The sequence below is a fragment of the Leptonotus elevatus genome, chromosome 5 (genome assembly GCF_054856555.1).
Source record: "Leptonotus elevatus isolate MCC_2025b chromosome 5, RoL_Lele_1.0, whole genome shotgun sequence".
NCBI classification, from domain to species: Eukaryota; Metazoa; Chordata; class Actinopteri; order Syngnathiformes; family Syngnathidae; genus Leptonotus; species Leptonotus elevatus.
The window spans coordinates 22,113,670-22,135,356 of record NC_141243.1 but is presented as its reverse complement, the minus strand read 5'-3'; the positions used below and the strand labels follow the sequence as shown (position 1 = coordinate 22,135,356).

General features: G+C 41.4%; 1 protein-coding gene across 3 annotated transcripts; it reads left to right on the top strand.

The window, feature by feature from the left end:
- The first annotated feature begins 774 nt into the window (after positions 1-774).
- Positions 775-20,462, top strand: c8h22orf15 (chromosome 8 C22orf15 homolog). 3 transcript variants are annotated; one of them, XM_086076535.1, is made up of 7 exons: positions 4,615-4,688; positions 14,640-14,832; positions 15,365-15,451; positions 15,779-15,901; positions 17,206-17,280; positions 17,388-17,555; positions 19,597-20,462. In XM_086076535.1, exons 2-6 carry the CDS (start codon positions 14,712-14,714, stop codon positions 17,513-17,515), a joined length of 534 nt encoding a protein of 177 aa, XP_085932661.1. In that variant the 5' UTR covers positions 4,615-4,688; positions 14,640-14,711; the 3' UTR covers positions 17,516-17,555; positions 19,597-20,462. The 3 variants fall into 3 exon arrangements, with proteins under 3 accessions (XP_085932660.1, XP_085932661.1, XP_085932659.1); XM_086076534.1 differs by lacking the exon at positions 4,615-4,688 and adding an exon at positions 775-851 and having other exon boundaries at positions 17,388-20,462; XM_086076533.1 differs by having other exon boundaries at positions 17,388-20,462.
- The last annotated feature ends 1,225 nt before the right edge of the window (positions 20,463-21,687 follow it).

Here is a 21,687-nt window from a genome sequence, read left to right as displayed (position 1 = left end):
TTAATGAGTATACTTAAGCATACTATCAAGTACACTTTATAGTATTTAAGTATACTATTAGGCATATTTAAATATACTTGAAAATATACTCATGTCCGTAGCAAAAATTGATGAATTGACAGGGATCGAACCGGGAACTCTGATACTGACCTTATCCTCTAGTCCAGGGGTGGCTAAGTTCGGTCCTCGAGAGCCCCTATCCAGCCTGTTTTCCACGTTTCTCTCCACTAACACACCTGATTCATGATCAGGATCGTTATCAGACTTCTGCAAAGCTTGCTGATGAACTGATCATTAGATTCAGCTGCGCTGCAGGAGGGAGACATGGAAAACAGGCTGGATGGTGGCTCTCGAGGACCGAACTTGGCCACCCCTGCTGTAGTTTATCCAGCCACATAGTGTTTAGGGCTTTATACATAAATGTAACCTATAATTTTGGTTCCTTACTTCTTCCCTTCTTAGTATATACTACAGTATGTAAATTTTTAGTATATGCCTTAGTATACTTACAAGTACACTTAACATTTACCTGGTGGAGTATACTTCCAAAAAGTACAAAAAAAGTAAACTGGAAGTATACTCTCCTAATTTTGAGTATACTTCAAGCATACTTAAATAGACTTATTTTTGGTAAGGGGTGTTTCTATTGTGTTTACACCGAATGTTCTTTTGTTATTAATGAATGTATCCCCCAGCTTCCTTTAACGTTACTTGTGTAAGCAAGACGTAGGCCTAGGCGGGAGATTGAGCTCGACACTTCTTGCAGCGGTACACGTTGAAACGTTTGATTAGTGGAATCGATTGGATTACAAACATTTGCAACCGGACTACATGGCCACGTATGCTCTGAGGTAGGATGGCTCCTAAAACATGGACATTCTTGCGTCTTCTGTACTTTTGAACTTTTATTGGAACTATGTACATTTATCATTTGTGAATTCGAGGTGAAGAATCTCTGATTATTTATGAACCAAGTTAGCTAGTTCCCCGACCGCGCTAGCTGCTAGCACTAGCATGTTACAACAAAAACAACAACATTGTTGATATATCACTTATTTTCGTACAATTTAACAATTTAAACTTTTGGGCTGCTAGAAAAGGAAAATAAGAGACCAAGAGGGTATTTGTAGAGATCTCAAAATCGAACATCTTGACCACCAGATCTATTTTTAGCCAGAGCTAGCCACGGCTAGCGGATCACATATATCACGATCACATTATGGTAAAAGCATTTTTACCATCTTACAATGACACTTACCTTAATCAAAATGGTCAGAACACACTTTGCTAGACTTTGTCGGTTGGAAATTTTTGGAAAGCTTTTGATTTATTAAAAAAAGAAAAATAACTTCCATGACAAATGACATCATGTGAATACTATCTATAGTAAAAGAGTGTAAGTACTAGCCTAGGTGGCCTGCCAGCAGTCCAGACTATTACAGTCTTGCTATTGAATATATTATTATGAAGCACAAAATAAGACACTGCAGAGCCCAGAATGTTGAACAACTGAAGTTGTTCATTCAACCTACAAAGATTCAATAATTAGTGTTCCCAGTTCTCAAATGCTTAGGAAGGAATCACCGTAAACATGCCTGTGTCCCAGCTCTTTTGGAATGTGTTGTAGGCATAAGATTCAAAACAATTAATATTTAAAATTTAAAAAAAATTAAAAATTGATTCAGTTTGACCATTAATCAAAGAAATATACGTTGAAAAATAATTGACAAAAATGACACTGTATTCTGCTTTTATTTACATTTTATGCAATGTCCTTCATTGGAATTGGTGTTTGTAGTTGGGGTCATTTCTCATATTAGATTTGAATCTGCGGAGAAAGATCTGGTTTACTCATCCTGGGAAAAGCATATTTAATCAGTCAGACTATCTTTGGAGCTCTATATTTTCCCAACGTTACTGCCAGTTCCCCTGTGAGTTCAGGTTAGAGGAGTCAGGGCCTACTTCTGTTTGAAATGTTCCCCAGGGGGGCTAAAGTACTTTTTAAACATTTACCACAGAGACTACCGAGATCTTCATCCTCGGTTTCTATTCTGAGCGTTTGATCAAAAGGGTAAAATGCATGTTGCAACAGGAAAAAATAAGAATATTTCTACTCAGTGGTTCAACAAATGAAATAAGTGTGCTGTAAACTGCAAAATGATTTCTTTGCACTTCTTTAACTTGAAGAAATCATGATCTGTACTCTAGAGTCCTCCTAATAAATTATAAATGTTTATACACTGTGCAACCTTTCAGTTTTATGCTGTTACTCGTTCACCATGTTTGTCATTTATGCAGTTATCGCTACGGTATCCATCATAAAACACTAGCGTGCATACTGTACATAATGAGAACAACGACTGCAGCCTCGCCCGTGCTTTCATTGCAACTCCCTGCTGAGTTCAACTATTCATTGTCAAAAGAGGAAAACGCCAAGCAAGCAAGACTTCGCCACTCCTCTTCCAACACTGACGCCTGCTGGCGGTTTGCACACACTACAGCTAATCTCATACTTCAACCAAAGTACTGTACTTGAAATACAGGTACATTGTAAAAAGGGGAAAAAAAGAACGTAAAAAAAAAAAAAAAAAAACAGTAATTTTGCGGCAGCTGGGGCGCCCCAAAAAAAATACAGTGAAATAACAGAAAACTACCCCGCCACCCCCCCAATTCAAGTTTGTAGTTGTAGTTTTAACAAGATTTTGCTTTATTTTCCGGTTGTTTTTAATGTTTAATTAGAAAAATATAAAATGTAATGTTATTAGTTGTTTTCAATGACATGATAATTTGTGTTTGATGTAATAGAACAGTATATGACACAAAAATAATAATGCACCATCTTTCAAAACATGTCAATTTTTTTTTGAAAAAAACTGATATTGGGCTTAAAATAGCAACAATTTACTGTTATGGCAATTCCTTACGAGGCCCTCAAAACGCTTTACATTTTGACTACTCATTTACCTTCTGACACAGCATCAGGAGCAAGTGGGAGTTCAGTATCTTGCTTAAAGGACTCTTTGACATGGTCACAAAGGCCAGGGATAGAAACCACAACCTCAGGGATACTAGACGACCACAGCCATGCCGCTGCTGTTTCAAAGTGATTTTAGATGACATGAAATGTATACTTAGTTGGTAGTGCTGATGCCCCATAAGCAGAGGCAGCATCCCTATAAGTTCAAGTCCAATTCTTTGCTTATTCACACTGTCAAACTTTCCCTTTTCCCTGTATCTCTTTTGATGTCCTTTCAAAATAAATGTAAATTAATGCTACCATCAAGGACATTACAATAATTGTAGTTTTATTATTAAAACACTTGTCAATTAAATAATGTATGTATGAATAAAATTATTGAAACTTGAATTTTGGTCCGTTTTCTTTTTTCAGTAATATCAGTTTACATTGAATACAATAAAGCTTAAAAATAAGGGCTATTAATTACAATGAATTCTATTAAATAAAAGTATGCCTAATTTTAAGGTTATTCATTTCAGGAAAGTTGAACATTTTAGGCTATCAATTACATTAAAATGTAGAATAAAAGCTAATAAGTTCCACTAAAAACATAAAAAAAAATGTTAATGCATATCTTTGAAAACAACAAGCAGATTTGCAAGAGTCTCCTAACAATAGAATGACAATGCTTAAAATTACTTGTTTGGATTTTTATTGACTTTCATAGAATATATAAAACAAAAAGAAGAATAAAAGCTAATAATTTCCACTAAAATAATATTTATAAAAAAACTATGCATTACTTTAGAAATAATAACAGGCAGACAATGAGAACTATGCCTATAATGTTTAGATTTGTATTGACTCATATCAGATATAAAAGAAAACTGCTTTGCTCATTTAATGCCTTTGATTTCTTTTGCTTTTTTTCTGGCCTTATGTTATGCCTTCGATTTCTTATTAAACTGAATTTAGAATGCTCATAAATCAAGGTTTGAACAGTTTAGGCATGTGAGTGATATTTCTTTACGTCAGGTCGGGACTCGAACCCATTTCTGGCAAAGATGAAATTCCTCTCGTGAGACACACGATGGTTCGGCGTGTCCACTATCCGCAGCTGGGCCCGTGCGAACCCACGCCGCCTGCATTGAAGGCAAGTGACGGTACCACTGCCACCCAGAGCCCAGCTCGCTGTCTAGCTGTAAGCTCATACGCGTTTAACCCTTAAGATTGTTTAAAAGACCTTAAGTACAAATCAAAAGTAATACAGTATTCTGAAATGTGATTTTATTATTATTATTATTATTTTCTTCATCACGACTTCCAGCCAATCCTGCTGTGTGACGTCTTCGATACAGTTGTGCAGGCCGGGGACCTGAAGGACCAGACCAGTATTTTTTCATGACGTCACTCACTAAGACGTCACACACCAGCATCCCGAGTCGAGCTAGTACCCAGACCAGTATTTTTCCATGGCGTCAATCACAACGATGTCACACACCAGCTTCCTGCGCATGACGCTTTATAATCCGAAAGTGACGCATTTGTTCGGTTTGACACTTGACAGTAAGGACACGTATCGAGGGGGATGCCAGAGAAATGTTTGTTGGACACGAGCGTTATGGCGGAAACGGTGGTTTGGGTGCGGATCTGCACCCAATAACCCAATAACCGTGGAAAATGCGGGGAAACGGAATGGACGACGGAAAACAGCACATTTGGAAACCAGGTCGGTAGTATTCGTGTGTGTGTAAGTGTGTGGGCGGGTTTAGGTTGGCTGTGTCCAAATTCACAAGGCTCGGTCCGCGAAGGCCGAGTTTGTCGACCGTTGAGTACATTCCCGGCGCGACTCGACTACACTCACGGAATTTATATATGAATGGACTGTTTGTCAAAGAGCCATTACCACTCCGTCTGTAGATCTGGTACCCTTACCGGTATTTTCTCCATGAAGTCAACGTGTTACCGACAAGCCTTATTAACATTCCATTCATATGTAAGTCCGTGTCTTGTCGAGTATCGCCGGGGATGACGTCATATGGTCGACAAATTCGGCCTTCGGAGCACCCAACCATGAGAATTTGGACACAGGGAAAGTCCTTCGGCTGTGTTGTAGCGGGGTTGTTAGTCTTTGCAAATAATTATGGTAGATGGTCGAATGAAACAGATTTCTTCAATCACAGTGTTACGGCTGTCATTTGTTTGACAGTTTGTTTTGGTGCTAAGTGCTAACTACCAAACTATTGTCTGTGCGTGTGTTAGTAATGGTGACCAGTGAAAAGTGGCGTTTGAGACCTTTTGAGATTGTGGTTCGGTTGGGGCAGACCGCAGTATAGAGCAGTATAGAGCAGTATAGAGCAGTATAGAGCAGTGCTGCGGTCCCCTGTCCGTGTCCCCGCCTCAAAAAAAATTTTTTGGGCCACAATTAGTTTACTGGGCCAATGCAGCACCCAATAGAATTGTCTCTGATTAACTACTCCCTGAACAAGACATCTGTTGTGTGACTGTACAGGAGTCTGATAAAGGTGACTGCAAATGCCCAGACAGAGGTGTCTCTGTTTTCTGAGAGAACTGAGGCGGTAACTAACCCAATACGAATGGCATGGAATGGCAGAAGGCCGGAAAATGTTGCGCTGAGGTGTGGCCGGGTGTTGGGAGACTCACCTGCGTCATTTGCCCAGATACAGAGACCAACGCAGCGTCCAAGAGAACTGTCTCTGATTAACTGCTCCCTAAACAAGGCATCTGTTGAATGACTACAGGAGTCTGATAAAGGTGCCAGCAATTGCCTAACTACAGAGGCGTCTCTGTGGGCTCAAATAACTGGGCCGGTAACTAATCCAATACGAATGGCATAGAAAAATGCTGAATTATGGCTGGGCCGGAAGAAGCCAGAGGAAAACCTGGTGGAGGCCCGCAGTGGTCCTGATGTATCCAGCTGATAACAAGTTAGCTGGGCCAATGCAGGGCCCAAGAGAATTGTCTTTGATTAACTACTCCCTGAACAAGACATCTGTTGCGTGACTGTACAGGAGTCTGATAAAGGTGCCATTAAGAACCCAAATACAGAGGAGTATCTCTGGGCTGATAAAATTTGGGGCGGTAACTAACATATTACAAAAGAGCTGAAAAGACAGAAAGCTGGAAAATGTTGCAAAAGATGGTGAACTATGCCCGGTTGGCAGAAGCCAGAGAAAAACCTGGTGGAGGCCCGCAGCGGACCAGACGTGTCCTGGCGGTAACGAGTTTGGTGGGCCAACGCAGCGCCCTAGAGAATTGTCTCTGATTAACCGCTCCCCGAAAAAGACACCTGTTGCATGACGGTGCAGGAGTCAGATAATGTTGCCTCCAAGTGCCCAGTTACAGAGGAGTCTCTGTGGGCTGATGGAACTTGGGCGGTTACTCATCCAATACGAATGGCATGGAATGGCAGAAGGCCAGAAAATATTGAGAAAGATGGTGAACAATGCCTGGGCAGGAAAAAGCCAGAGGAAACTGCTGCCGTGTCCCGCTGGTCATGAGTTTGCTGGGCCAACGCAGCACCCAATAGAATTGTCTCTGATTAACTACTCCCTGAACAAGACATATGTTGTGTGACTGTACAGGAATCCGATAAAGGTGCCTGAGAGTGCCCAGACATAGGCGTCTCTGTGGGCTCAGAGAACTGGGGGTGGTAACTATCCTAATATGAATGTTATGGAATGGCAGAAGTTGGAATATGTTGTGGAAGATGGTGAACTATGCCTGGGCAGCGAGAAGCCAGAAGAAAAACTGGTGGAGGCCCGCAGCAGTAACGAGTTTGCTGGGCCAACATAGCACCCAAGAGAATTGTCTCGGATTAACCGCTCCCTGAACAAGACATCTGTTGTTTGACTGTACAGGAGTCCGATAAAGGTGCCAGCAAGTGACCAAAAAAAGAGAAATCTGGGGCGGTAACTAACCCATTACGAATGATATGTCCCGCTGGTAACAAGTTAGCTGGGCCAATGCAGCCCCTTAGAGAATTGCGACTGATTAACTGCTCCCCGAAAAATACATTGGTTGCGTGACGGTACAGGAATCCGATAAAGGTGCCTGCAAGTGCCCAGACAGAGGCGTCTATGTCGGTTCAGAGAACTGGGCCTGTAACTAATCCAATACGAATGGCATGGAATGGCAGAAGGCCAGAAAATGTTAGGATGGTAAACTATGCCTGGGCAGAAAGAAGCCAGAGGAAAACCTGGTGGGGGCCCGCAGTGGTCCTGCCGTGTTCCGCTGGTCAGGAGTTTGCTGGGCCAAAATAGTGCCCAATACAATTGTCTCTGATTAACCGCTCCCTGAACAAGACATCTGTTGCGTGACTGTACAGGAGTCTGATAAAGGTGCCAGCAAGTGCCCAAGTACAGGGCACTTGCACGTGGGCTGATAGAGCTGGAGCGGTAACTAACTCATTACAAATTGGATGGAAAAAAGGCTGGGAAATGTTGCGAAGGTTGGTGAACGATGCCCGGGCAGGAAGAAGCCAGAGGAAAACCTGGTGGCGTTCTGCAGCGGTCCTGACATATCCAGCTGAAAACGAGTTAGCTGGGCCAATGCAGCGCCTTAGCGAATTGCGACTGTTTAACCGCTGAACAAGACATTTGTTGCATGACTGTACAGGAGTCCTATAAAGGTGCCTGTAAGTGCCCAGATACAGAGCGTCTGTGTGGGCTCAGAAAACTGGGGCGGTAACGAAACCATTACGCATGGCATGGCAGAAGCTTGAAATTGTTGTGAAAGATGGTGAACTATGAGAAGCCAGAGAAAACTCTGGTAGAGGCCCGCAGCGGTTCTGACCTGTCCGACTGGTAATAATTTTGCTTGGCCAATCCAGCGCCCTCGAAAATTGCAACTAATTAACCACTCCTCGAAAAAGAAATCTGTTGCGTGACGGTACGGGAGTCTGATAAAGGTGCCTGCTAGTGCCCAGATACAGAGAAGTACCTCTGGGCTCAGAAAACTGCTCAGAAAACTGGCACCGTAACGAACCCATTACAAATGGTATGGCATAGCAGAAGCTTGAAAATGTTGTGAAAGATGGTGAACTATGCCGAGGCAGGAAGAAACCAGCAGAAAAATGGTGGATGCTGTTGGAAAACGTTTCTTTGTTTTCCGCGTGTTCGTTTTGTTCCGGGTAATGAGAATGTTGATTTTCTGAATACAGACTGGAGATCGGTGAACAGATCCTTCGAAGGATTTATTTTACAGAATATTCTGGACACAAACAAGTTTACAGACAAATCGCTCAGTCCTCTTGTAAGTGTGTTGATTCCTCACAATTGCAATAGTCTTATACTTTCAGAAAGGCGGTACCCCCAAACCCCTCCCCTCTCCCCTTTCTCACCACCCCTGCCCCCTTTCTCCCCACCCCTGCCCCCAGCCAAGACAGTTTTTTACAGCATTCAATACACATTGACAGATGGCCTATTGATGTGGAAATATAGTAGGTCTCAGACCTGACGGCACCTAGCACCAGATAAGACTTACAAAGTTAAGTTAACACATTTGCTTCCCCCCCAGACAATTGGCTCGTTGCGTGTGGGAATAGAGGAAGCTTCTTCAGACTTTCCGTCACCTGTAGACATTATTCAAACACTCACCAAGCTTTACTGAGGAAATTAAAGCAGTTATGACTAAATCTAAACAGTTATAACTAAATCAAAACAGTTATAATTAAATCTGGGCAGAAGACTGTCAACAAGGCCAACAGCCGTCCTGACATGTCCCTGCTGGTAACCAGTATGCTGGGCCAACGCAGCGCCCAAGAGAAATGTCTCAGATTAACTGCTCCCTAAACAGTGCCTAAATACAAAGGCGTCTTTGTGGTCTTAGAGAACTGGACCTGCAACTAATTCAATACGAATGGCATGGAATGGCAGAAGGCCATAAAATGTTGCGAAAGATGGTGAAATATGCCCGGTAGCAGAAGCCAGAGAAAAACATGGTGGAGGCCCGCAGCGGTCCTGACGTATCTCACTGGTAACGAGTACGCTGGGCCAACGCAGCACCCAAGAGAATTGTCTCTGATTGCGTGACTGTACAGGAGTCCGATAAAGGTGCAAGCAAGTGCCCAAATACAGAGGAGTCTCTGTGGGCGGTAACTAGCCTATTACAAATGGGATGGGGAAAAAAGAGAGAGCAATGATGACATGTGAATCGGTAAGATTACGAATGAACAACACTGAGTCTCTCTCTCTCTCAAAAAAAAGGTAACGAGTTTGCTGGGCCAATGCAGCACCCAAGAGAATTGTCTCGGATTAACCGCTTCTTAACTCTTTGACTGCCAGACGTTTTCAGAAAAGGGATGCCGTCAGTGCCAGCCGATTTAAGCATTTTGACTGATCTTTCAAGGTCCACAGAAAATGTTCTGTTTGGACTATGGAAAACACACTACCAAAGGAAAGATTGGACTTTCATCTTTCATCAGAAAAAAAAAGTTTGTTTCTACCTTATTCCGTTCTTTAGTAATCAACAATAGAAAATGGTTAGTTTGACCCAATTTCGCCTGTTTTGGACCAAAATACGGAGAAATCAAGCTTTTAGTGAAACGATATTATTTCATGCATTCTAGTGAATTTTACACTTCTTTTTGTCCATGAATGATGCCACAAACACCTAAATAGTGCTTTACTTCTATAAAACACTACCACCAAGAATGAAAAAGTGTTTTTTGATAGCAAAATACGTTTATTTACATTCAACAGTGTAACAATTTGACAACAATTTGGCAAACTATTTACAAATGTGTGCAACTGTGGTGCTATTTACAAATATGTGGATGTTTCAACGACAGTTTTTCTTTTTGTAACACTCTCCTGCGTGCAAAGAGACGCAACAGCATTTGCACAACAGATTGCCTCTTCGCGTGCAAAAGCTCCACTTTCTTGCAGGCCGTTTTTTCCGGGGAATAGCAAGTATATACTGCAGTGTGTGTTGCCATAAAGTCTAATATCAGGATCATGCTACGGTTACGTTACGGTGATGTTACGTTGTGGCTTCCTCATGTCCTTCGGTTGCTATACCGAGTGGTAGATGTTCTGATCCATTTTATCCACTCCATTCATGGTGGCATCGTAGTCCAGAAACAGTGTCTTCTCCGTGATCAGACTGTACCCGCTCCTCCGATGAATATGCATTGGACTCGGGGTACTCTTCATTGTCCGATCGAATGTCCGCTTGTGCAGCTCCGGCGTTAGCAGCGGTAGCCGCGCTTAGCCGGTGAGGCTTACTACGTAATCATAGCAGTTGCGTCAAAGCTTCCAACTTTGGCGTCAAGCTCGGAGTCATCATCATCATCATCATCAATCTGCATTGGTCGATGCCAACTCTCCATCGCCCGATCGAATGTCCGATTGTGTAGAAGTACCCGGCCGGCTATTGTGCGCGTTTTCCGGCCTTAGCAGCGCTAGCCGCGCTAGCCGCGCTTAGCCGGTGAGGCTTACTACGTGATAGTAACAGTCGCGCCAAGGCTTCCAACTTTGGCGTCAAGCTCGGAGTCATCATCATCATCATCATCAATCTGCATTGGTCGATGCCAACTCTCCATCGCCCGATCGAATGTCCGATTGTGTAGAAGTACCCGGCCGGCTATTGTGCGCGTTTTCCGGCCTTAGCAGCGCTAGCCGCGCTTAGCCGGTGAGGCTTACTACGTGTTCATAAACACATCAAGGCTTCCAACTTTGGCGTCAAGCTCGGAGTCATCATCATCGTCGACATCAATGCGCTTTTTAGTATTGATTGATGCTTTACGTCTTTGAAAAAAATGCTCAAGCGTGAGTTGCTTGCAACCGGTTGCTTGGTCAAGCCACAATGGCTTGAACCAGCCATTGTCTCCTCAACACTCTAGCTCCGCCTCACGTCTTCTACTGACGCCCACGGTGGGCGGCCCATCCAACCTTGTGCAAAGAGAGTCATCGCTGCCCTCTAGGGGCCAAAACGAGTCTTTGACTAATCAGATCTGCCTGATACTTTCAGCACAGCTGCCCAAGGCTTTCCTGCACCCGTTTTTGAAAAAAAAAAAAAAAAAAAACATAGGGGACGTCTTTTAACGTCCTCGGCGCCCTTCCCTAGGTTTATGCTAAACGTTTTATAACGTTTATGGCAGTCAAAGAGTTAAACATCTGTTGTGTGACTGTACAGGAGTCTGCTAAAGGTGCCTGAAAGTGCCCAAATACAGAGGCTTATCTGGGGGCTAAGAGAACTGGGGCGGTAACTAGTCCAATATGAATGGCAGAAAGCCAGAAAATGTTGTGAAAGATGATGAATTATGTCCGGGCAGTGAGAAGCTAGAGGAAACTCTGATAGAGGCCCGCAGCCGTTCAGACGTGTCCGACTGGTAACAAGTTTGCTGGCCAACGCAGTGCCGTATAGCATTGGGACCGAACATTATGACTGATCTGTTGCGTGACGGTACAGGAGTCCAATAAAGGTGCCAGCAAGTGCCAAATTACAGAGGAGTCTCTGTGGGCTGATAGAACTGGGGCGGTTACAAATGGGATGGAATGGCAAAAGGCTGGAAAATGTTGCGAAAAATGGTGAAATATGCCGGGGCAGAGAGAAGCCAGAAGAAAAACTTGAGGCCAATGCAGCGCCCAAGACAATTGTCTCTGATTAACGACTCCCTGAACAAGACATCTGTTGCGTGGCTGTACAGGAGCACGATAAGGGTGCCAGCAAGTGCCCTGATATAGAGGTGTCTCTGGAGGCTGAAAGAACCAGGGCGGTAATTAATAAAAATGAATGGTACGGAATGGCAGAAGGCCAGAAAATGTTGCGAAAGATGCTGAACTATGAAGCCAGAGGAAAACCTGGTGGAGGCCTGACGTGTCCCCTGGTAACGAGCTTGCAGGGCCAACACAGCGCTCAAGAGAATGTCTCTGATTAACCACTCCCTGAACAAGACACCTGTTATGTTACGTTACAGAAGTCCAATAAAGGTGCCTGCAAGTGCCCAGATACAGAGGCTGACAGAACTGGGGAAGTACCTAACCCATTACGAATGGGATGTGATGGTAGAAGGCCAGAAAATGTTGCTTTGGTGCAAGGTTTAAAGTCTCCCCACCCGCGGAATGTCCCAAGATAAAGAAGCGTCTCTTTGGGCTGAGAGAACTGGGCAGCAACCCATTACAAATGGGATGGATGGCAGATGTCCGGAAAATGTTGCGCTGGCGTCAAAAGCCTCCCCGCCTGCGGAAAGTTCCCGGATACAGAAGTGTCTCTGTGGGTTGAGAGAACTTGGGCGGTAACCCATAATGAATGTGATGGATTGGCAGCAGCCAGAATATGTTGCGCAGACCCTTGACCAGGCGTTAAGTCTTCCTACTCCCGGAAGTGCCCGGATACAGAGGCATCTCTGGGCTTAGAGAACAGGAACGGTAACTATCCCATTACGAATGGCGTAGATTGTCCAAAAGGTCAGAAAATGTGGCGACGTGGGCATTTAAAGTCTCCCCACCCGCGGAAAGTCTCTGGATAAAGAGGCGTCTCTATGGGCTGACAAAACTGGGGTAGTACCTAACTCATTACGAATGTGATGGGATTGCAGAAGGCTGGAAAATGTTGCGCTGGTGCAGGTCCGGGCGTTTAATGTCTTCCGGCCCGCCGAAAGTGCCCGGATACAGAGGCATCTCTGTGGGCTGAGAAAACAGGGGCAGTAACTGACCCAATATGAATAGGGTGGATTGGCAAAAGGCTGGAAAATGTGGCGCTGGAGCGGGGCTGGGCGTTTAAAGTCTCCTCACCCGCGGAAAGTGTCCGGATACAGAGGCGTCTCTGTGGGTTGAGAGCCCTGTGGCGGTACCTAACTCATTCCAAATTGGATAAGATGGCAGAAGGCTGGAAACTGTTGTGCTGGCACGGGGCTGGGCGTTAAAAGTTTTCTCGCCCACCAATAGTGCCCGGATACAGAGGCGTCTCTGTGGTCTGAGAGAACCTAACCCATTACGAATGTGATGGGGATGGCAGAGGGCCAGAAAATGTTGCGCTGGGGCGGAAAGTGCCTATATACAGAGGTTTACGGTACCTAACCCATTACGAATGTAATGTGATTGGATGGCAGAAGGCCGGAAAATGTTGCACTGGTGCGTGGCCGGGCATTAGGTTCCCCCACCCGCGGAAAGTGCCTCGATACAGAGGCGTCTCTGTGGGCTGAGAGAAAAGGCGCGGTAATTAACCCATTACAAATGGGATGGATTGGCAGAAAGCCGGAAAATTTTGCTCTGCGAAAAGTGCGCGGATACAGAAACATATCTGTGGTCCAAGAGAACTGGGGCAAGTACCAACTTGCAGTGGGGCAAAGTGCAACTTTGCAAACAGACCAAACCAAATTGTACAAATTGGTGCATCTAATTGGGTTCAGCAATTAGGTTTAATTTTGGTCCCGTTTGCCCATGTTTGCTCCGGTCCCCTTTTTTAAGAAGGATGCAGAGAAGGGGGACCGGAGGGATCACACTCCTCAGCCTCCCTGGTAAAGTCTATTCAGGGGTGCTGGAGAGGAGGGTCTGTCGGGAAGTCGAATCTCGTATTCAGGAGGAGCAGTGTGGTTTTCGTCCCGGTCGTGAAATAGTGGACCAGCTCTACACCCGTGGGTGAAATGAGCTACTATGGGAAATGTTTCTTTCAAAAGCTTAATTGTCTCTTTTCTCTCCATTCCTTATTACAGCAACAACAGTTTTGTTAGCAAGCAAAGCTTTACTTTACCTCATTGGTACGTCTGTCGGTTCGAAAACAGAATATGGCCTTCAATTAATCAGCCTACTTATACAATCATGCATTTAATCGGTGTGAATTATAAAAGGATTTTTGCTATTTGTAGACTGCCTGGATCCCTATCATCCACAAATAGCAGGGACGCACTATTGTGGTGAAATTTATTTTTACTTTATCTTCATGAGCATACTTAGTATTGGAGTAATCTAAAGTAATCCAATTACATTACTTATATCATGGTACTTGGATTATGTTACTAACTACATTTTTACGCAGGTAACTTGTAACTTTAAAGGAATGAATTTTAAAAGTAACCCTCCCAACCCTGACTACCGATACCTTGAAATAAGGCTAAGCCACCAGCTGTAGGTGAGCTTTGCCACAAAGGAGTGTGATCGATGGTCTGAAGTTGAACTAGGGGCCTCATCAACAGAAGACTGTTTAAGGACCAATTGACACTCAAAAGGGACCAAGCCAGACATCGCCGATTCGCACCACTCAGATCCCGGGATCATGTTCCATGCAAGCACGGCCACAGAAGGAGCCTCTTCATCCAAAGCACCTTCAGTAGACTGAGCCGAAGCTGAACACAGCATGTCTCAGCCCAACGCTGCCAACCCTTTCAGGCAGTTTGGACCAACCAACATGCGATGCAACTGATCAAGTCAGAGACAATCTCTCAATACTTTTTCATCTGACTTCATCCTCTATCATAAATTCAGTGTAAGATTAAGATGTGTTAACTACTTTCAACTGTTTTTGTTCAGGATTCTGTGGCAGTCCATGATATACGGCCCTTTTCAGAGTTTAGAGTGCCTTTCAGTCTGTGTGTATAAAATCCATGGAGACCGACCAATGGTTCCCCTATTGTCACATGTTTAACAAGATCTGGATTTTGTGTGTGCGCGTGCGTGTGCGTGCGTGTGTGCGTCATCTCTACATCCCATTCATACAGTATCCCCCTGCAAGCGGAGTCTTTGTGTGGAGCACAAAAAACGATTTAACAGCCTCCATTGGTGACTTGTGCATGTGGGTTCCTCTCTGGTCGCATAAACACATGTGGCCGGAACCTGACAAGAACTCAAGTGAACGACGCAGGAAAACAAACTTTGTATCAGGAGAAATGTTTGTCACCATCCTGTTTGGAGGTTTGATATTTGATATTTTACACTCGTCACACATTGCCATTGTGTGAAAGTTTTATTTGAGATTCTGTGTGTTTTCTAAAATTATGCTTGAAATGTAATTTCAATGTGTACATCAATCTGGTAACACTTTATAATAACTATCTGTTTTAACTAGTAATAGATCATTAGTAAACTGTTAATGAATCATTCATGATGTATTTAAGTTTATTAAGGATTTATAATGATGCTTGTAGATAGTTAATATATCATTAATAAACTGTTCGGTAATGAGTTATAGTTAATGATTTATAACTATACCTACAAAATGAGTAATGGATCATAAACAAACTATTAGTAAATTACTAGTGATTTGTCGCGTATCAGTTAATACTTTATCTATGTTATAGGAGCATTATTCTTAAATTTCAACTAATCCTCATTAACTGTCAGTAAATAATTCATCGATTAACAGTTTATTAATGATCTATTAACTATCTATAACAGATAGTTATAAAGTGTTACCGTCAATTCTAATCCTCAATTTTCTTGATAGAAAGCCGAATGGAAATGTTTAACATCAACTGCAAACTGATACACTTTGTCCACAATTTAAAGGAACGTTGTGGCGTGGACTTGAAAGGTATTCACTAATGTGCTCATCAGTTGTGCAAGTTGTGTGCTTTTTTTCCCTTCTTCTTGTAGCTGTCACTTTTAAACACACTAACTCACTTTATTTCCTTTTTGGGCTGAGTTAAAATACAGTAGTGGGGCTTTTTGACAAGGATCGAGAAAAGAAGAGAAATTGATGTATTATTTTTTCTGTTTATCGAAAATGCTGCATGCCATTAGGATGGGGAAATGTGTTAAAAGTAACAGCATACAGGAAACAGACTAAACATTTTTTTGTCACAGCTTCATCCAACTTTGAAAAATATGTGTCGTAACAAGGCACTGTCGTATCCTACAGACTGCGTGGACCTAATGAACCGCAACGGGACAGTAGTGAACTTAGAAAGCAAGAAGCTCAGTGTTGATCTGGCCAGCAGCCTGCTGGCGGAGAGGCAGCACTATGTCCTCCTTCAAGTTTGTCGTGAGTTCTCCTCCTCCTCCTTTTCCTCTCTGAAGACAGACAAAATCGCATCAGAATCAGGAATCTCTGCAGTAAAAATTCCAAATTGTTAAACTGGTATCACTCTAGCATTATTAATAAATTCCTATATTGATTTTGTAGGAGGTAACAAGACACTAACACAAAATTCAAATGTAGGGGAGACTAGTTGTATCACGGGTAAGATGTCACATTGCAATTTTTTTTTCCACCAGAGGGCGCATCAAAAAAGTGGAATAATACAGTAGTTTTCCTCATATATGGTCAAAGGTTGTGTACTGTCTGAGAAGAGAATAGCACACTGTGAGCTGAGATGAATGCAAGATATCTATTTTGTGCAACCCAAAGTAAAAATTTTCAATGTCATATTTTGAAACAGGCGACGTACTTAGACAAATTCAAGCAGCAAATCATGTGGACCTGTTAGAGGAGAGATTCAGGCATCTTGTCATGCCTCAGTCACTGCTCTGTTTTAAGATATCTTTAAACTAGAGCAAGTATTAGCCAACATGGTAGTTTGGGGCAACTTGTCCCATTCATTTTGGGGTTTGTTGTCACATATGCAAAGACTGGGCCAATGAAAAATGCACCTTTGGCAACACGGTTTATGTATGCCAGAATTGTTCTCAAGAGTGAGGAAATTTATTTAGTTTCATTGTTTAAAAATTGATTTTCCAGTTGTTGGAACTACAGTATGCCCACATGTCAGGACTCTGGTTTCGTGATGAACCATCCATCCATTACCCAAAATGCTTTATTATTATTATTTTTTTAATTCAGTTTAATCTCAAATTTCCAGTTTAAGGGAAGCAAAACAGGCATTTGAGGCTGAGAGCTATGACCTACATGCTAGCAGTTCCTAAGGACTTTAATCTATTTCACAATATTTTATGTTAGTTTGCTCAATGATTATGGTAACATTTCAAGATCAAAGGTAAACAATATCTGTGGCGGTAAAAACAAACAAACATAAAAAGAAGAGAACAAGAATAATTGTGTCCTTGTTTTATTAGTTGCAAAATCCAGTGTGACATCTTACCCCATATAGTGTGACAACTTACCCATTGGTGGGGCAACATGTCACATGTTCACTCTATTTGATGGCTTATAACGCTGCACTGACAACGTATGAAAATGACATGAATACAAAAATATAGCTAAGACTTTGGTCTTTCATCTGGTATACATTTTGTTTATATATTATGTATTGATTCCAATAAATATATTAAAGTATAAAAAGTGATTACAACTAGCCCCAATGTCCCCTCCATGTGCTTTCTGTTTAGGAAATGATAACGATGGAGACCGGAAATATATTTCCCTCTTACACAATGTCAGCCAGAGTCATCCAGAATTAAAAGGTGACTTCAACGAGCAAGTGATCCAAAAAAAAAAATAATAATAAAAAAGTAACAATCCAACTGTAAAGTGAAATTGTCATCTATCTTTGTAATTGATTCATCTGCAGAGCCCCTGAGGAAAGTGTGCAACCCTGGCCAAGAGCGAGACAAGAAGGTCACCTCTGTGCGGAGAGGACACGTACGCAGGAGGGGTCCTGCCGGCCACAGCTGCAGCAAAAATGCCTGTCAACAATGAGCACTGCCAACATTCAGCCACCATCCGTTTCTGCCAGGAGGTGTGATTTGCCATCCAATCGCAAATTGTCAGGACACATCGGAACAATCATCCGCACTCACATTCACATTCATACCCGAGCTTTTGATGCAACTCTTTCCTTAGATGCCTAACAAGTAAGACTTCCCCGATTATGTTGCAACACTGCTGTCAGTTTACGCTAAATATTCAGAAATTGGTGACTTCATGTTTATGCTGTAGCCTTAACTGAAGACAGAGTAAACATAAGAAAACGATCACTGTAAAAACAGTGGCATAATTAATAGTGAGAGTTTGAAGCAGTTCAGCTTTAACCGCAATATTTGAAGAAGTTGCACAGTCATCTGTGAGTCAATATTTATCATTCATTTTCTACACTATGTCCCTTCTTGAGGGTCATGGGTGAGCTAGAGCTTATCCCAGCTAGCTTCAGGCAAGAGGCGGGTACATCATTGGCTGGGTGCCAGCCAATTGCAGGGCCTATAAGTCAAAATTTTCGGACTATAAATTGCACCTTTTTTTTGTTCATAGTTTGGCTAATTCTGCAATTTATACACAGGTACAACTTGCATCCATTTTCTTAACTACTTATTCCTCACAAGGGTTGCGGGGGTGCTGGAGCCTATCCCAGTTGGCTTCGGGCAGTACACTCTAAAAAGAGAATTGCTGAACCAATTGAACCAAAAACCAACCAACCAATAAAAAGATTACAAATTGAATTGTTGACCAACTTTACTCGCACGCGCACCATGGACGAGCCTGACACAGATGCTGCAGTTACGCTTTGGGCCAGAGGTGGCAGTCGCGAGTAAAAAAGTGACAAACTGCGCTAAGCCAGTGAATATATGAAGTTTCATGTTCATTAAACTTCATATATTCACTTTGGATTAACTTAATTCAATTGTGTGTTACCACTTGAAGCGATTCTTTTAAGTTGGTTCAACAATTCTCTTTTTAGAGTGTAGGTGGGCTACACGCTGAACTGCTTGCTAGCCAATCACAGGTGCAACTTCTGTGTATTGAAATTAGACTTTACACTGGCACCTAAAATCCCTGTTCCATAATTATTCTGTTACCAACTTGCCGACTTTTCCGCAAAATCTGGTGACCATTTCTGTCACTAGCAACAAATCTAGCGACTTTTTTCTGGAGTTCTTTATGGTTTTTTACTCACTTTTTGCCTCCCCCACATGATTCCTCTTTCCTACTGTGTCCGTTACGATTACATCAAAAATGGCCAATTATGCAAATTAGGCGATGACATCATTTAGTGACTTGTAGTGACTTTTAGGACAGCCAATAGCTACTTTCTGTGCTGGGGAGTTGGCAACACTGAGCGAAGGAGGTCTGGTTTGATTTAAAACTACCTTTTTAGTTTAAAATTTCATGAGAATCCTCTGTCGTTTTGTGGTCAATGGTTGAATCCTGGTGGATTATTGTGAATTTGCGGCTGTAAAAAGGAAATCCTTGTGGTGGATGCTGCATGCTAAACTAACCGATACAGCTCACATTAGTTGCTACGACTACTTCTTCTTCTTCCTTTTCTTTTGCTTTATTTTGGAAGTTGGCAAGTACTTTTAGTGCATTATTGCCACCTTCCTTAGCATGCAGAAAATGAAACACACACACAAACGGTTGTGGTGAATGCAGAACTCATTCAATTCATATGATTGGACCCGTTACAATGAGAACAACGTAAAGATATAATAAGTAACTAGACTAAAACAATTCGGTTTCCAAGTTTGCCAAATGGTGAATGTCTTCATGAGTGTGGTAAAGCAGAAGTCTGCTCTGTGTTGGAATGAGAAATTAAGAATTCGGCAGGCAATTTTTACAGCTATCAGGGCCCGGTTGTTCAATTATTAGTTATCTTAACCACTCTTTAACCCCTGACCGTCAGTTAAATTCTTAACCCACCGTTAACTAGCCGACTGTTAAATCTGCAATGTTCAAAACATGGTTAGTCACGCTGTTAATTAACGGCACCGTCAAAGTTAACCGTGCCGTTTACGTCACTGGTTAGGACCGATATATCCCACAATTCCTCTTTTTGTTTACTTCAGGGTCAGCGAAAGAAATGGATACTATCCCCAACAACTCGCCGAAAAAGAAGAAGCAGACAAGAACATGTTATTCAATGATTGAAGCAATTTAGTAGTTTTTGTGAAATATATATATTTTTTTATTCATTATAACTTATTTTTCCCCTACAGTTTTTTTTTTTTTTTTTTCCACTGTGTGTATTTTTACTGAATATTTTGTGTAATATTTTTGTATTTTTGCCAATATTTTTGTAGCATAGAATATTGCATGTTTTTGTCAGGGTTTTTTTGTCTAACATATTTGTATTTTTGACTGATTTGTATTTTTTGTAATATTTTGATAGAATAGTTTTGAATTATTTGTCTTGTTTTTGTATTTACTGTACATAATTCTAATATGTGTGTATTTATCATCTAATATTTGTAATTATTACTAATATTTATAATAACTGTTTTAAATTAAAATTTATAATACAATTATTATTATTATTATATGTAATTTAAATTTAGATTAATGTAAATGTTGGGCAAGCCCCCTCTCTGTCCATTTTTAGAATTCGTCTTAAAAAACACATTTTTATTCTTTCTCTTTTGATTCAGCATGAGACTTAACTTGAACAACCGGGCCCAAAACAAGATAACATTGCCGTTAAAGTTAACCGTCGGTTAAATCTACTTAACCAGTGGTTAAAGCTATAACTGAGTTTGAACAACCAGGCCCTTGTGTATTTGAACGATCTCATTACATGCATGTTTTTGTTACATTTTAACATTATTCTCAAAGTACTGTCTTTTGTGAATTTTAAGTGTTAACATTGTTTCCCTTGACAGCATTTTTGGCCAGTAAAAAGTATGCGTGTCACAAAGGAAGTTGAATCATTTTGTGACTCATGCAGGCTAATCAATAAAAGCGCGAATATTCTGTTGAGTCGAGTTTGTTTGATCATGTTTGTCATTTTTGTCCCAAAAAAACTCATGTGAGTTGAATCTTTTTTGTGTGTGTGTGTGTGTTCAAAATATACAGAAGTAATAACAAAAATCTCAATAATTCTTACTGGGCTTTCTTGGTTATTTTAACCACTGTTTAACCCCTAAGCGCCGGTTAAATTATTAACCCACCGTTAACTAACCGACCCTTAAATATGCGTTGTTCAAAACATGGTCAGTCACGCTGTTAGTTAACCGTGCCGTTTACGGCACTGGTTAGCACAGTTAATCCCACAATTCCTTTTTTTGTTTACTTCCCGGTCGGCGAAAGGAATCGATACTATCCAAACGACCAACCAAACAAACGTAATTCAATCAATGATTAAAGCAAGTTTTTGTGAAATAATAATTATTTTGTAATTCATTATAATTTATTTTTTCTACTGTGTATTTTTAGTGAATATTTTGTGTAATATTTTTGTAGCATAGAATATTGCATGTTTTCGTTTGATTTTGTTTCTCATATTTTTGTCCAGTTTTTTTTGTCTAACGTAATTGTATTTCTGACTGATTTGTATTTTGTGTGTAATATTTTTGATAGAATTGCTTTTATTTGTCTTGTTTTTGTATATACATACGTATAATATCTGTGTATTTTTTCATATAATACTTGTAATGATTACTAATATTTGCAATTACTGTTTTAAATTAAAATGAATAACAAAATATTATTATATTAAATTTAAATTTAACGTAATAATTAGCCGCTATTCACAGTGTTGTCTGTTTGATTATTGAGGTGAAAGCAAACAAGAAACATTACAGATAACCTCTCTTTGGAATCACCTCCCACTAAATGTTGGGCAATCCTGTCCATTTTTAGAACTTGTCTTAAAAAACAAATTTTTATTCTTTCTCTTTTGACTCAGCATGAGACTTGGCATTGTATTACTGCTCTTCAAAATAATCACCAATGTCAAAGCCAATCCCTCGATAGACTCTCTTTTTCTTGCCAGAGTTAACCACACTGTTAAAAAGTTAGCGGCGGTCCCTAGGTTAACAGCCGGTTAAAGTTAACAGAGTTTTGAACAACAAGATACTAGTGCCGTTAATGTTAACGGTCGGTAACAAATCTACGTAACCAGTGATTAAAGACATAACCGAGTTTTGAACAACCAGGCCCTG

Excerpts from the sequence above, each read along its gene's own strand:
- c8h22orf15 (XM_086076534.1), top strand. The coding sequence starts at position 14,712 with ATGTGGGTTCCTCTCTGGTCGCATAAACACATGTGGCCGGAACCTGAC. Across the intron at positions 15,902-17,205 it reads TGTCCTCCTTCAAGTTTGTC|GAAATGATAACGATGGAGAC; the intron begins GTGAGTTCTCCT and ends CTTTCTGTTTAG. Across the intron at positions 17,281-17,387 it reads GAGTCATCCAGAATTAAAAG|AGCCCCTGAGGAAAGTGTGC; the intron begins GTGACTTCAACG and ends ATTCATCTGCAG.